The 15,295-nt window shown below is 37.0% G+C and overlaps 1 protein-coding gene across 6 annotated transcripts; it reads right to left on the reverse strand.

Annotated features, from left to right (window-relative positions):
* Positions 1–416: 416 nt before the first annotated feature.
* On the reverse strand, positions 417–14,942 carry LOC130694859 (hrp65 protein-like). Of its 6 annotated transcripts, none has more exons than XR_009422049.1 (10): positions 14,808–14,942; positions 14,275–14,610; positions 13,987–14,208; positions 13,755–13,925; positions 13,456–13,695; positions 13,203–13,389; positions 12,832–13,136; positions 958–1,091; positions 687–759; positions 417–605 (listed from the first exon to the last, which is right to left on the reverse strand). XR_009422049.1 is itself a non-coding variant. In XM_057517978.1 (8 exons), exons 2-8 carry the CDS (start codon positions 14,605–14,607, stop codon positions 1,023–1,025), a joined length of 1,527 nt encoding a protein of 508 aa, XP_057373961.1. In that variant the 5' UTR covers positions 14,608–14,610; positions 14,808–14,942; the 3' UTR covers positions 683–1,022. The 6 variants fall into 6 exon arrangements, 2 of the variants coding, with proteins under 2 accessions (XP_057373961.1, XP_057373951.1); XR_009002178.2 differs by having other exon boundaries at positions 837–1,091; XR_009002180.2 differs by having other exon boundaries at positions 417–759.
* Positions 14,943–15,295: the final 353 nt, after the last annotated feature.

Raw genomic sequence — 15,295 nt, forward strand, 5'->3', positions numbered from 1 at the left:
AATTGAAAAAAAATATTCTACCACTCGAAGTATGACAGGGATTTAGTTTAAAAAATTTGAGATTATAGCAATTAGGGTTATTTGTTTTTTAGGAAAAATATGAGGTTCTAGATTCTAAAGGTTTTCAAGTTATCCCAAAAAGTTTTTTTACGGTGCATTCCTAGTTTTTGCCCAGACAACTTTTCCCCCATTAAACGATGGAGGAAATTACGATAAAAGGTATTGAATCATTCCTTGTTCATTTGTCTATAAACTGATTACATTACTTTTCTCCTAGCCCTCCTTAAACAATAATTCCCATTTTTCCTCTTAACTAGATAACAAATTAGATAATGCTCGGTATACTGTTTAGAACAAATACCCGATAAAACTATATAGTAAAGTAAAATAGTTATGAGAGTAAATGGTTAAAAAAATTATTTATCGCATAAAAATTTATATTTGAAATCTCGGAAAACAGTTGATATTATTTGCAGCGTTGCCCCAACATTAAAGTGGGAAATAAATCTGGCTCCGAAAACGGGGCTTGGTACTTTGTTCACGTGTTTAAAGATATAGTATCTTTCATTAGAATTCTTCCCATCCAGCGAATAGTTTTTTTTTATCTAAACACAAATTCAATAATCATAAAAAATAGAACAAGTGGAGAACGCGTACCCATTTCTCATTATTGCTCAATGTCTTACCAGAAAGAGCACTGAGGGGTAATTGCGTAGCAGGATCAGTTATCCAACTTGAGCAATTTCCTTAGCGCCGGTCCTAAAGAAAAAGCAATTGTTATTTTGATCGTGAAAAAGTAAGAAGTTTTTCAATAAAATAATATATTCTTGGCTAACATATTGTCGAAAATCCAGCCAACTTTCAAGAACAGCAGTTGGTTGGCAACATCCATGGCGTCAAGAATCAGCTCCACTGTCTTCTATATCTTTGATTCCGTAATTAGCGTGCGATAATCACCGTTGGAGTGAGGTGAAAAGGAAATCCATTTTGATCCAGTTGTTCAGACTCGACCAGGACCGCTCTTATGGTTCCCTTTGCACCAAAAGATCACACCATTTACAGATTTTTGTGTTTTTTGTCCTTTTGATCATCTGAAAGTTTTACAAAAAAAAAAAAGGAAAAGTTCACAAAGGAAAAGAAGTTGCTCTCATGTGTAAAGACTTTTTTGAATTTTTATAGCATTGCGACTACTTTATTCCTGGTTTGTTGGAATATTTTTCCTTGGTATTTGGTTCTCAAGGGTCTAGACCCTATTTATTTCCCCTACCTTTTACCATTTGCTACTATTATAGTGTTTCAGACAGGAAAAACAGTTTTCAAAAGTACATTACCTCCACAGATGGCGGACAATGCAGTAGGATAAAACTGCTCAAAATATCAGTCACCGTATAAGGATAAATAAAAGTACGAAAAATTTTTCCACAAAATACCACCCACCATTTGGGTGGTAGGCCTACTTTGGCTGTTCATAGTCCAAAAAAACAAAAAACAAATAAAAAATCCAATACTTCAAAAGAAACATTTGTTTTTTTAACAGAAACGTTTTACACTGGTCGTTTCGCACTTATTAATTAATAAGAAATTAAGAAATACTAATTGTGCGGGAAAGCTAATAATTCTTTTATGCGCTGGAGCTTAAGTAAAACAAATTAACTAAAGTAGATCAGAAGACTGCAAATGGAGAAAATGACTATCCGGTCCGGAAAAGTCGATATGGATCTTGCTTTATTTTTTTTGTTTATTCCAGTCAAAGATAAGATTTGACAGAATAAAATGACTTATGAGTTAAAAATGTAGACAAATAGCGAATTGTTCTGAAAACCGATATGTTATTTTTCTTTAAAACTTTGTGCCTTAGTAAATTACTACGTGGACTATGCCTGATGCAAGTTTCAAAGAAAATTTTTTTCTGATTTTGTTTTTGCGATTTCCTATAGGCTTTTTTTTATTATTTTTTTTTTTATCACAATCATGTGGAGGAAACTGCGCCGCTTTCGTACTTTCGTGTTTTCAAGTAAAATTACAATTAAGTATTGGATTTCTAATTAATTAAATGATTTTTTAAAAATCACGGAAAGAGATGCATTGTTTGAACTAAGGTGGAGCTACATTTCAAATTAAAGGGTTTGACGACGTTTTTCAAGCTTACAGCTTGAATCGTAACGCAAAGGGAACAAACTATGAACTATGCCACAGATGTATGATATCTAACTTTTGGCTATGTTCTTTAATTGTAAGTAATTTTTTTTTGTGTCGCAGGTAGCATCTCTTTTATTTTTTCTTTCTGATAAATCTCAGGACTCCGCTCTAAATAGAATCATATGGACTTGATTTATTGCCAAAAGGTGGGATTTTCTGTGGTATGGATAAATCTTTTTGTATTGGCATTTCGATTCTACGAGCGTGGTTTGCTGTATAGATTATATATACAGCCATTCATCAAAATTCCTTTAGCAGGTAAATGGGTCTATACCACTTAATTCCTTTTCATGGAAGGGGTATAGGGTTCTGTTCTTCTTGGCACAGAAATATGCGCATTAACACGTAGAATTTGCCTATACCTAGTTTATGGTGGCGTCGTTGACTCATCTTTATGTGTTAATTAAAAGTTCCTAGATAAAAATCAGGGATAATAATAAACTGTCATCCGTTGCGTTTTTTTTATGTTATTCAAATGCTTGTTAATCAGGTTACTTACAGTTTTTTTTTTCAAAAATGTGTAAATTAATGGCGAATATTAGAAATATATCATCAAAATATACTACCGGAAGCTACTGGCGCGAGCCGTATTCTTTTCTAAATACCAGTATGACACATAACAAATAATCTTTTTTTTTTCAGCATCGAGCCAGTATTGGTATCGGCTTTAACTGGCTCTAATCGGGGTAATCGCCACGAAAAACCATTGGGGCGCAATCGGTGGAATACTTTATCAATCATGGCGGGGCAAAAATCATGGGATATCCCGATTGCCCCGACGCGATTTTTAAAAATGCGGCTGTTACGGTTTCAAGGGAAAATTGGAGTAGAAGGACAGAATGAGGTATTAAGCTACACGGAGGTACGAAGCTCTATACAACGGTCGTGTAAACTGTTCCTTCTCGGAACAAGTGAGATATTCGACTTCGGCTCATTTTGCGACATCCCACCCGTTCGTGGTCTATGGTTCAAAATCCCATAAACAAAAATAACACCAAAAAATACATAATGTATGACAGTAGAATATCTCCTTTTGCAACAAGTGATGTAATTTACGCTTCCTATTTTTAGAGCATAATTACCCTAGCACTCGCACGACACCCTATTTCGTATTTCAGTCACTGTCAAATATTTGGTGAGAAATACCTACAATGAGTACTGTACCTGTTATATTATATTTGCACGTGAGTGTGTGCTCGAAGCATTAAACAAAAACTCAAAAGGCTTTTCAATGCTCAGTTTAGTTCCTTTGGTGCTATTTTCATCGAGCAAACATACCAAAACCGCACAATTCAAGTAACATGATAAAGGTTCAAGTGTTCAACCCGACGCTTGAAACCGAGAATTATTCTGTGATTAAAAAACAAAATCATCGACAAAAATCATGTGATGTTAGTCACGCGATTCTTATACATAGATTTACTTAGACGCGTAGAGTAGTACTTACTTATACACATAGATTTCTTATCGGTCAAGTGATCAATAAGAAAGCGATGTGAACTCATGGTCTTCTCCATGAAACTCATGTTGGCACACAAAGAGAACTCCTTGAAAAAAAAAAACAACCATTTTTTTCTGCGTTTTTGATTTGGCTCCAATTGAATGCAATTTTATAAAATGATAATAATGTTTTCTAATATTGACAAAATAATTTTCTGCACCGTGTATCGCCCATATTTGATGGATGGAGTACGATGTTCCCGAATTCATGAAGACCGCAGCCGAGCACTATTAGAGGCAATGAAAAAAGACCGCATCGCAGCAAAAGAAATAATTGCTTTGCATGCATTATATTCTATACTCTATGCTTTGCATCGGTTTTCATGGCTGAACTTTGTTAATAAAGTATTCGCCCGAGGGGCAGTTCGCCTCATATAGCTAGAGTTATATGTGGCAAGGAATGACGTGTTTCACAAACACGAAGAAAGGGAAACGAAAGAAACAGTCACGAGAGATACAAGAATAGGGGTTTGGGTTTTTTAATTAACTACTGTTTCGTCTATTACACTAATCGTAAAACGTCGATTGTACTATAGGCTTTTGGAGCGCTTTACAAATTACGTGTTTACCCTCCAGGAAGTTTTTTTAGAACATTAAAGTGTTCACAAATAATGCAATACCTAGTATGTAATACATATGTTTGATGCAAAATCAAACCACAGCCAAACGAACACTTGTTTTAACAAAGAAAAGGGTATGTTGAAGAAGCGAAAAGAGGTGTAGTCTGAACATAGCTTAAGACCAATCACTCAACGAAAATTTCCCTCTAAAATTTTTTTCAAAAAAGAATAAAAAAGACACAGAAGGCGCATTCTATTTGTCTTATTTTGGCGAGTGAAAACAGAATTGTCGGGTTAACTAGCCGATGGCAACCCAATGTTCGAAGACAGACACGTCTACTTCGACGAGCCAAACTTTCTCGTGTAAATTATATATACATCCTTCTCTTACAGATTCTTCAGGTAGTGGAGTTTCACGTTCGACGTTTTGCTATTTCTGCCCGTTAATTTTCTCCTGTTTTTGCCCGTTTACCTTTGCATTCCGTCCTCCTGATCACTGTTTCAGATTGCCAAACAGCACGTTTTCCCTGCCCGTCGACCCTCCCGTCTCACCCCGTAAAAACGCAGCTGTGCCAGCCTGTCGACCTCTTAGTTTATTTGGCTGCGGATTCGCTGACTATCTCTATCAGTCGACCTACTCATTGTCTTTATACGTTAACCGATGCCTTACATCTGCCCGTCAAATTGCTTTTGTTTTAATAACAATCTTCTTTTATATATGCTCGCCAAAATTCGTTTTTTACGCCCGTCGTGCCGCTCACTGTCTCCGTTTCTACTTGTTGACCGGGGGGATACAGGGATTGTAATACACACATATACAAAGGGACAGAAGTTTCCTTGTTTCTGTTAAGGACGGATGATAACATACTGGACTTTATATTTCATCGGTTAGCCCTGAAATAAAGGAGTAGTAGTTAATCAAACTCTAATTTAAAGTTTTTGTGTAAGCTTTCATGGCCGAGAGATGTTGCTAATGGAGTAACACATAGAAAACTAAAGGTAAAGGTCGCTTAGGAATTTAAAGTCTTGAGGTTGAGGCTATTAAAAAAAATGCGAGAAGTATCCAGTTTGCTGCTGTTGCCATAGTTTCCGTGCTTCAATAGCATGAGTTGAATGAGGCGTACTAAAGCCTACAGATCCATGTTAATTTAGTAATCTCAATCGTGTGCAAGAAAAGGCCAACACGATCAACAAAATATAAAAAAAAGAATCTCGTGTTTAAAAATTATTTCTACAAAAGAAAATTTCCTATATAAAGTAGAACGTAGAAAATACGTAAAACTGGGAATGGAAATACGTACGTTTTGGAACTTTAAACGGTCGATTCAAAGACAATTACAAAAAACACGATCGCTTAAAGGATATCACCGAAATGCATGCGATCCCAAACATAAGAGTTTTTCCGGAAAATCGGTTGATGCAGCCAAAAATGTACAAATTTGAAGCAAAGAAATTGGCGCATTTCATGTAAAAAAAATATTAAGAAATACCTTCAAAAATAAAAAAAGTGATTTAAACACACAAAAAGATTGTTTCGCATTAGCGTAAATACAGAACAATAAAAAAAAAAGAATGAAAATAAAATTTTGGAAACCGTTCCGAGATCGTCTATGTTCGGGATTGGAGGTACGTCGCTAACACCCGGAATTTGGTTCAAATCCACGGATTTTTATTTCATTCAAAAGTAATCAGCCGTTCAGCTAAAAACAAAAAACAAAAATTTAAAGTTTGTGTGACGTAGCGCCGTAGAATCCCAGTTAAAAGCGCCAAAAATTGGCGAGGGATTTCTAATGTTTGGTGAATGCCGCACCACCACATCGGAACGTCCCCAACGTTATTGTGTCGTTGCACTTCGCCCTTCAAACATGAACTGTTAAGTAAGTTCTGTCTTTCCGTACTTATTACGTTATGATTTTATGTCAGGTGGTGCACAAATAGGACAGTATTTCTGTTCCTGTGCGGTTCTTTCCAAAGCTGACTTATGTTGCTTAGCTTGGATGGCCTGTTTTACGTTTGAAAATCAATATTTCATTAATTAATGTATAGATTTCGTTAATAACTGCGATGTTCTTTGCTCCTGGGCGTCGCATTTGCTTGTCCATGCATTCTATTCAGAATGATTGAACAGTAAATCAACCAGGGTCAATTACGGAATCATTTGGAGTCTAGGTTTACAGCGAGTCCGAAATTGTGCAATTCTAGATGACACCGGAAAATACCTCGGTTTCTTAGTACGTTCGGAGACGTGTATAGACCTATCTTCTTCGTGTGGGCACTTTTCCTGGTAATCTAACGTTACAGCTTTTGCATATGTCTACCATTATTTTACTTCGCTGTTTAACCACCACGATTTTAACAGAATAACTGTTTTTAAGTAGCACCAGATAACCCACCGTTTCGATAAAAACATGAATGATGATACAACATTTTGCATGGTTTAAAAAGTTGAAATCGTGAGCTGAACTGTGTTGCGTCGATCGTTCACGAAGGAGAATATTAGCTGGTGATTATCACTATTTAATCACAGAAACGTAAAAATAATGTTTTGTTATCATGACATGAGAGTAAATACTGGTCGAACGGTCTAATTTAGGAGCAGAAGCATTTTTCTTTATTGTATCAAAATTTTAACTTAAAAACAAGATTGTATGCCACAAGTCATTGCCGCAAATAGCGCAATTTTACATTTCGTACCTTCAGATATGATTCCATATTAGCCAGAACGGGGTGGCAACAATAAGTAGTTTTTGTTAACGGTTCCACGATTCTGTTGACTACTTCAAAAACAAGTTGTACGGTAACGAAAAAAGTGCCATAAAGGTATACTAGCTAACTTAACCTATCTGTAAGCGTATCTATTTCTATATGGCATAACAAAAAACATTTAGGTAGTGATGTGTTAAGCGAGGTATTAAAATAATGTGTTTGTCGTTCAGCAGACGTAGGCTGTTAGAACTTCCGCTTCTGCTAAATTTTTTAAGATAAAACAACAAAGATGACAGCAAACTTTAAAGACAAATTCCAGCCAACTTCCCGGCTGATCTCTGATTTGTAGGAAGCAAAGAAAAAAAGACAAATAGGTAAAAGAAAAGGAAAAAAAAATTATAATAACTTTTGAATTCTAACGTTTTCAACATTTTCAAATCACTATAATCTCGGGTGCAAATACAGCAACATTTTTGAAATCTTTGCGGATCGCCGTATGTGAGAGATCATATACCTTCATGTGTTGTGGGAGTTGTTTTTTATATGCCCGATAATGCGAAAAGATTACCAAATGTCAAAAAACGACCCGACTAAGTTCCTTTGCTGATGAACTGATGACACAAGATTTGGCCATTTGCACAACACGATGCGTTGATAAAAGCTGAAGAAGGTGATGCACACAATTCCGGAGCAGGGCGTGCAGAAAAGATTTTCGTAACGGCTTCCACAGATTTTGGCTTCCACAAACAGACCAAAATCAAAAATAACACAAAATTCATTAAATGACGCATCCAGTATGTCTCACAACCAAATGGTTGTGATAGACTAAAGAACTTTGCCGCGTGAACAGGCGTCTAAATCTTTCCTGTCAAAAGATTTGGTGTAATGTGCACAATTACGTACATTGCTCCAAAATCTAGTCTAGAACCGGGAAAGGCAACCGATGTTTCATGTATTGATAATGAAATGGTGGCTCTGCTTTTTTCAGGTTTTCCCCGTCAAGAATCGGATACAGTTTGCTGAGATGTCAGCGTGCCCTCTCCTGTTACATTGAGCCAATGGTCTAACCGAATAACGTTTTCTAATAATCAGACGGAAAATAATGTTAGTCAATATAAGTGTTTTATACTTACCCGTGGATGGGGAATCGATTCAAACATCGTAGAGGAAAAGTGGGGCACGAAACAATTTTAAAAATTGTGTTTTCCATGAATTAAAATGTGGAATGCTGGTGATTTTAGCTACTAAATTTCATGTGATTTCAGCAGTTGTAAGCTGATTCGAAGTTAGTTATGAAAATGAAGAAGCACATCCCATGTTTGTTGCCACCATGACGAGGCCATTGAACTAAAAACTGAAAGCACGCTTTTCCCACAAACACTTTATGCCTGAAGATCATGAGTAATAGAGGCGCTTTTTAAATGAAATTAAAAAATTCACCGTAGCGTAAAAGTGGAAATTGCGTTAAAACTTTTTCAAATTTCCATCTTCTCGTTCATAAAATAATTTTCTTACTTTTTACTAGGAAAAAGGTGTTCCAACACAGTGATCTATTTGCATCACACATAGATGTTAACAACGTTCGATTGTTTTTTTGTTTTTGTTTGTTTTTTTTTTCAATGAAACAAAGTTTCGAATACAAATGTTGCTATCAGTTGTGGAAAAACGAATACTGATATTTTTTTCAATAACTACTTAATTATTTTCTATATCTCAAGTTGAGAACATTTGAAAATCGTTTAGGCTAAATACGCTTAAACGAGTTTGAGAATTTCCCGTTATTTTGGGTTTTTTCCTTATCGACAAACTTTTGAATTATAAGTAAAAATGAAAACCTATCTTTGGAATCTTAAGCCGAATTCGTGACAAATGTTCTAACACGGACGCTCTCGAAAACCCCTACTAAAAACACACTACTATGGAGATTGCTCGCCTACTTCGTGAGAACTCTTAATTTACAAGTCCACAGGATAAAATGAACTACGTGCCAATCAAAGTTTCTAGAAAATATTCCACGTCAACAGTTTGGCACTCCTAACATGCCAGTGGCAATGACGCTGTTTCCCAGAAGGCAATATTTCATCTTTTTTAATCTCTTGAAAGAAGCCCAATGCAATTTGATAAATGTATCAACCTGATACTGTTACAACCTTGCTAACAACGCCTAAAATTGTTTTATTGATGACGTGAAATTGATAGCCTATGGGTTGGACCACTTGATTCATACGACTGATGTGAGACATTTTGCGTCAAATAAAAACAATTAATTTTCCTAGATCACTATTATTTAGTTGGTGTCTGTTGTCAGGACGCAAATGAATATTTTAAGCTAAGTTTACTTTCAATGACTTTAAAATTGAGTGATGCAAACTAGCTATCAGTCAAGGGAACTATTACCAAACTATAATGAGTCGACGAATTTCGTATTTTCCAAATCAAGATATTATTACTATTTATTACTATTGTTCTAATTTATATGAATGTTCACATAATACAAAGAAAATTAGTTGTTTAACACAAAAATCCGGAATTTTCACTTCGGTTAAACGCAAGCAGTTTTTCAAGTTTCCTACCAGATTTCTTAATTATTTTGAATTTGAGCTAGAATATTAACATTAGGACCACACTGTGGACCCCGTACACTTAGGGCTCGAGTTGCCAACCCAGCAATAGTTACTACTTATTTCAACTTATATTTTGCTTTGGTACTTTAAAGGCACGAATCAGAGAGCAATGGCAGACTCAATCCTAAAACTATTTTACTCTCTACAAATATTTTTTAAATGCATGTACAGAAGTCCTCTACCTCATCAAAACACCCCAACTTACACGGCTCGTGCAGATTCCACGCAATAACGGCGTCGTAGAGAATTACCATTTTACAGGTAAATAGATTCCACGTCAGATACTGTCTGAAAATGCAATTTTAGAAAAGTTCCACCGACAAAACAAGATTTGTAAGATTTTTGTTAGATATACAAAAAAGCAGGGAGAACTGCAGGATGACTATGCATTGTTTTGTGAATTCTGCTGCGCGAACCTGATCCAAGTATTTTTCTCAATTGAGTTCAAAAAGAGAATCAAGCACGAAAAATACATTATGTTTTTAATTGTTCGTTGAGCGAAACTCCTTCCCCGTCCCACCATTTTTGTGGTGGGAGTAAGGGGACAATGATATTTTTATTCTCGGTGATTTTACGAGTATGTCTCCATTACTAATTGCTTATTTTGTCCACAAGAATACTAATAATGGTCTGAAGTTTTCCCATTTTCTTCTTGTTTTTAGGATTCATGTCTCCGGACAAGATAATGCGAATGAATTGCTGACATTCGAGTTCGTCCTGTACGTACATGAAATTTGGTACTGGAGAACCTTCGTAAAGTTCTTTTTTTTTTTAAACAATACAAGGAACGATAAAAAGACCCCAGCAATCTGAAAGAATCCAGTTTCGTTCCAAAGAATGACTGCTAATGTTCAGCATACAACCCCCCTATTTGATAAGCAAACACTGCCTATTACTTTGCAGAAAACTTCAACGTTCAACATGAGTAACGGCAACTGTTCGTAAAAAATCTTTCAGTTTTGAAAATGCCAATCTCTTGAGAATTAATGTCATCAATTGGATTTTTTTTATGTGCGGCAAAGATGGCATTTGTACATGCCTCGAATTTCTAGGAATCAATCGACCGACCAGCTTTCTGAAAAGTTTTGGAAAGTGGCGTTAAATAGGTCAAACGTTTTTCCCTAGCACACATCAAGTGCTATGATAAACCCTTAAAGTCTTTCCCTCCAAGGCCAATAAATGGATACAGCTATGCCAAACCAAAAATTCAGGGGTGTGAAGTAAACAGAAAAATACACGCAGACCGAAAGATGAGTATGAAGTGGGAGGGGAAAAAACAAATACGGAGATCGATAAACAGGTTAGAAGTAATTTTAAAGAACCTCTAATATGAATCCAATAGGATACAGTTCATTTGCAAGCTGATGCGTAACTAAACTCGTTTGACGAAGACATGAGCATTGAGTGTTTCTCTTCACTTTTAAGCTTTAAATTCTATGGTGTGATCAGGGTTTCCTACGTAAAATCAAAGAGTGGCGTTATCTGGTCCAAGCCAAAGTGCGGGCAGGGCATACAATTTTTTTAAAGCAGCTTAGCCACTTGCAAACACATTTTCCGTTGAGAAGGGCTTCTGATATTTGCTACAAGGAACGATCTGCGCGCGCATAGACATTCGTCACAGAAAAATGTCTACTGCATAAAACCATGAAGTTAGGAACTGTTTCAAGATGTTTGGAATATCAATGAGAAGTTGTTTAATCTCGTACGTTTGATGTCGAATCATCACAGGAGCGGAAACGTTTTACGTCTCGTTACTTTCTTCTTTGAATTGCCAATCCCTCGTATAAAATCTTTGCGCCACTGGCATGGAAATTTGTTTCGTTAAGGAGATTTTTTTTCTTTTTTTTTTATATTTTTGAAAGAAGAGGCACACAAGAAAGATGATCTTCTACAGGTCATCGATTTTGTGTGTAGTACACATTTTACCAACAAAACCAATCAAAGTCATGTTTTAAAAATTAGTTTGGATTGGTTGGGATGGCAGATATAAGTGAGGACAATTAAGAAATCAAAACACCAAGAGTCGAACGACTTACAAAAAAGGCAATAATAATAAAAAAAAGGAGGGAAAACGAGGAAGAGAAAGAGAGATAGAAAGAAAAAAAAAGAAAAGAAAAAGACAACAGCTTGTCTCAGATTTAACCTGAGAAACGGAACTAATTCAAGCAGAGGTTTAATGTCGTAAAAAAAATAAAGAAAAAGGAACATAATGATTTTTTTAAAATGTTTGTTTTCGAAATTTTTTTTTGTCTTTTTCTTTTTTTTTAAGATTTGCACGAGATTTGTTTTGATGCCTTTCAAGAATAGGCTGAAAGTAAGTCAGGAGAGTATCGTTTAACCAAACTCTCAAAAACGGCGACGCTTGGCCAGGAAATCCTCGCGCTCGCGCTCGTTGGGGCGGCCCCAACGCGGAGTAGAGAGCACTCCGTGTGGTGGGCCGCGCTGTGGCATGTTTCCCATGTTGCTGTTAGGACCATCCATACGACCCCCAATGGGCATGTTGTTAAACATCGGAGGCGGCTCCAAAGGCCGCTGCTCAAATGAGTTGTGGAACGGCTTATTTTCCTTAATTAGATAACAATATAGGGACGTCCCCATAAGTCTTAAGATAAAACAAATTGTCAGCCACACAGCTGTGTTCCTCCACTCCCTCCCAATAAGAATCAAAGGTTACGAGTGGTAGAAAACAAACATTTACATTTGACAACGAATCAGTCATCGAGAAAACAAGAGGAAGACTTCTAAGAATACCAAGTCGCTTCGTCAAAATAATGGCTGTTCTTTCACTGAGTGTGATTCCCTACACTAGCAGCCATAATAAAACGACGCGCATAATACCCTTGACCGCATAGGGTACCGGGTTGGATTTCAATTTCAAGACAAATCTTCCGAAGAAAATTCTCGGAGATTCAATGGTACAGACTGGCCATTACCCTTCCAATTTCAAACAAATAGTAGCGTTCTCTGTAGCGTTCTCTCTATCTAGGTAAACTCTGCTGTCATAAATTAGAGCTCTGGTCTAGATTGCAATAGAGGCCTACAAAACAATGGAAGTCTTATCAAAAAGGCTTTTCAATAAAACCCTAAGCTTAGTTGGTTCACTCCCTATTTCACAGTTTCGTCAAATAAACCTTGACCCGAACAGAAAAGAGGCGATTTTTGTGGCTGATCGAAAGTATTACATAAAAACTGAATTTCGAACGGCCTGTCGGCATAGTAAAAATTGAAAAGTATTGACATACCATTTGCAGATCCATAAGATTGTGAGGTCCATTAGCACCCATCATAGGGCGATCAAATGCGGGAGGCTGGAGAGGTCGACGAAAATCTGGGGGATTTCCCTCTGTGTTTTGCTCTTGCATGAACATATTGTTTTCTTGTTGACGCCGACGCATTTCCTCTTCCTGCTGGCGCAATCGGTGCTGCATTTCATCCTGTTGCCGACGAAGAGTTTCCTCCTCTCGTAACCTGGATTCTTCGTGTTGGCGCTCTTTCAATTCCCAGTCGCGTTTTTGTCTCTCGCGATCCTGCTCACGTAGCCTAAGTTCTACAAATGATTTGATAGTGCTGTGAGTTGTTGTGTTATTGATAAAAGAAAATAACCAATGCTTACGTTCACGAAGCAGTTCGGTTTCATGTTCATATCGAGCATATTCCATCTGGGACACTAGCTTATCTTCTTCTATTTTCAATTCCCGTTCAACTGCATCCATCTTTTGCTTGTAAAGCTCAAGCAATTGCTTCCAACGCTGACCGTATGTAAACTGGAAGCTATTAGGCTCGGCAAATCTTGGTCCCGTCTATAAATGTCAAGAAATCGTTTTGTTAAATATCGAAATTAAAAAGAATACATTAATTTATAATACTTCGCGTTCTTTAGTGAACTCCGGTGTTTTTTTTGCAAATGCACGTTCTGAAAATCCATCTTCATCGTCTAGTTGTTCCATTGGTTCCACTACAACGGGACGTAATGACGAAGTTAGGAAAAAACAGCCATCGGTGCATCGCCGAATTGCAGCCTGGGCTCCTGGTTTGCGCACAAATTCAACAACACCTTCATTCGTTGATTGTCCACGCTCATTGGCAACTACTATAGCTCTTTCGATCTGTAATTCAAACATGCCAAAATTGATGACGTACACTAAAATGAAAAGCACATAATTACATCTCCGAATATGGAAAAAGCTTTTTCCAATAATTCATTTGTTACGAAGGGAGACAAATTTTTCACACGAATTGCGGCACTATGTGGGGCAGAGCGAACGCGCAACGTACGACCTTTCAAAACCTTCCCGTCCAATTCTCGTTTTGCCTTTTCGGAATTCGAACGGTAATCCTGTGAATTTGTTTTCAATTATTTCAAACCGTCGTAAAATGAACAAAAATTTTACACTTGCCAGCCTGACAAAAGCAAAGCCCTTTTCCTTGTTCAGGAAGACTTCTGCAATTTCTCCATACGCAGAAAAATGTTCCTTTAAATCTTGCTCAACTATGTCATTTCCAAGATTTCCAACATACAGACGGCTGCGGCCTGAAAATTTAGTTTCTGTAAAGGATCTGATTGGTAGATCAGCAGTAGAATTGGACAGTGATGCAAGTTTCTCTAGTAATTGGCGATCCTTTCAATTTTGAAAAACAGTTTTCACATGTTAACTTCAAGTTTAAAACTTTTAAATCTAACTAACCTCTGACAGTTTTTGATGCCCATTACCATGAGAATTATCTTCCCATTTTTTCTCACCATGGTTTTGGCCAACTTGATTTGCATTACGCTGAAAACGCCCAACATTGTTTCCATTTTTTCCATTTCCTTGATTGTTTCTTCCTGATTGTCCTCCTCTTCCTATGCCACCCCGACCACTCCCACGTTTTCCTCTTCCACTATTATTTCCTACAGGGGCAGTAGAACCATTGACAGAATTTTGGGGTGTAGATGTGGATGGGGTAGATGCAGCATTTGATACAGTGGAACATTCCTTTGTAAGTTTTTCCGAACTCGGCGTTTCTAGCTTCTGCATGTTCTAAATACGCAAAAGAAGAAAAAACGATGATTCAGTTTTATAATGGTTCAATCTATAAACTATTCTTGAATCTTGAGAAGGGCAGATATTGACACTTCTGCCAAACCCTGTGACATATTAGAGCTGTATTTGTGAAAAAGTTCATGACACACACAACACCCACTTGTGATTCTTAACTAATAAATTTAAAATCTCACATTCGACTTGACGAAACCCAGAATTTGTTGCTCAATTTAATATTCCTACAAACACACGAACGACAAAAACGCAGTCAACACATCAAGAAATGGCGACGAATGCTTGCAACGTTGTCTAATCCAAGCAGCGTCTGGAATCCAGATAATAGAAGCATGATAGAAGTCGCTGGCAAGACGGAAGTCAGCGCCGCAGCGGGGCAGGAGAGTACGGCCGTACGGGTAAGTCTTCTTGTCTTAAGAATTAGATTCAGTAGGTAACGGTTCTTCTGTTTTGGTGCCCACAACTTATCTGGGGTTTCACGTCGGTGACGAAATATTAAAGCCAGTTCCATTGCCGGGTTCCAAACCCAGTTTTGCATTCCTTTTACAACTATTTGCCCGATTTTTCCTGATGATCGATCATGAGTTTTAACCATTTTCACTTTTTTGCCAGAAAAATGGCATCAGTAGGGCTCCAAGGACCCCAGTTCGCCAAAAACCAATTAACC

The sequence above is a fragment of the Daphnia carinata genome, chromosome 1 (assembly GCF_022539665.2).
Source record: "Daphnia carinata strain CSIRO-1 chromosome 1, CSIRO_AGI_Dcar_HiC_V3, whole genome shotgun sequence".
Taxonomy (NCBI): Eukaryota; Metazoa; Arthropoda; class Branchiopoda; order Diplostraca; family Daphniidae; genus Daphnia; species Daphnia carinata.

What these genes read in the sequence shown, in the direction of transcription:
- LOC130694859 (XM_057517968.1), bottom strand. Translation starts at nt 14,607, where the DNA reads ATGCAGAAGCTAGAAACGCCGAGTTCGGAAAAACTTACAAAGGAATGT. An exon ending in CTTTTTCCATATTCGGAGAT is followed by an intron (nt 13,696 to 13,754) that starts GTAATTATGTGC and finishes TTTGAATTACAG; the next exon opens with ATCGAAAGAGCTATAGTAGT. An exon ending in AACCGAACTGCTTCGTGAAC is followed by an intron (nt 13,137 to 13,202) that starts GTAAGCATTGGT and finishes AATCATTTGTAG; the next exon opens with AACTTAGGCTACGTGAGCAG.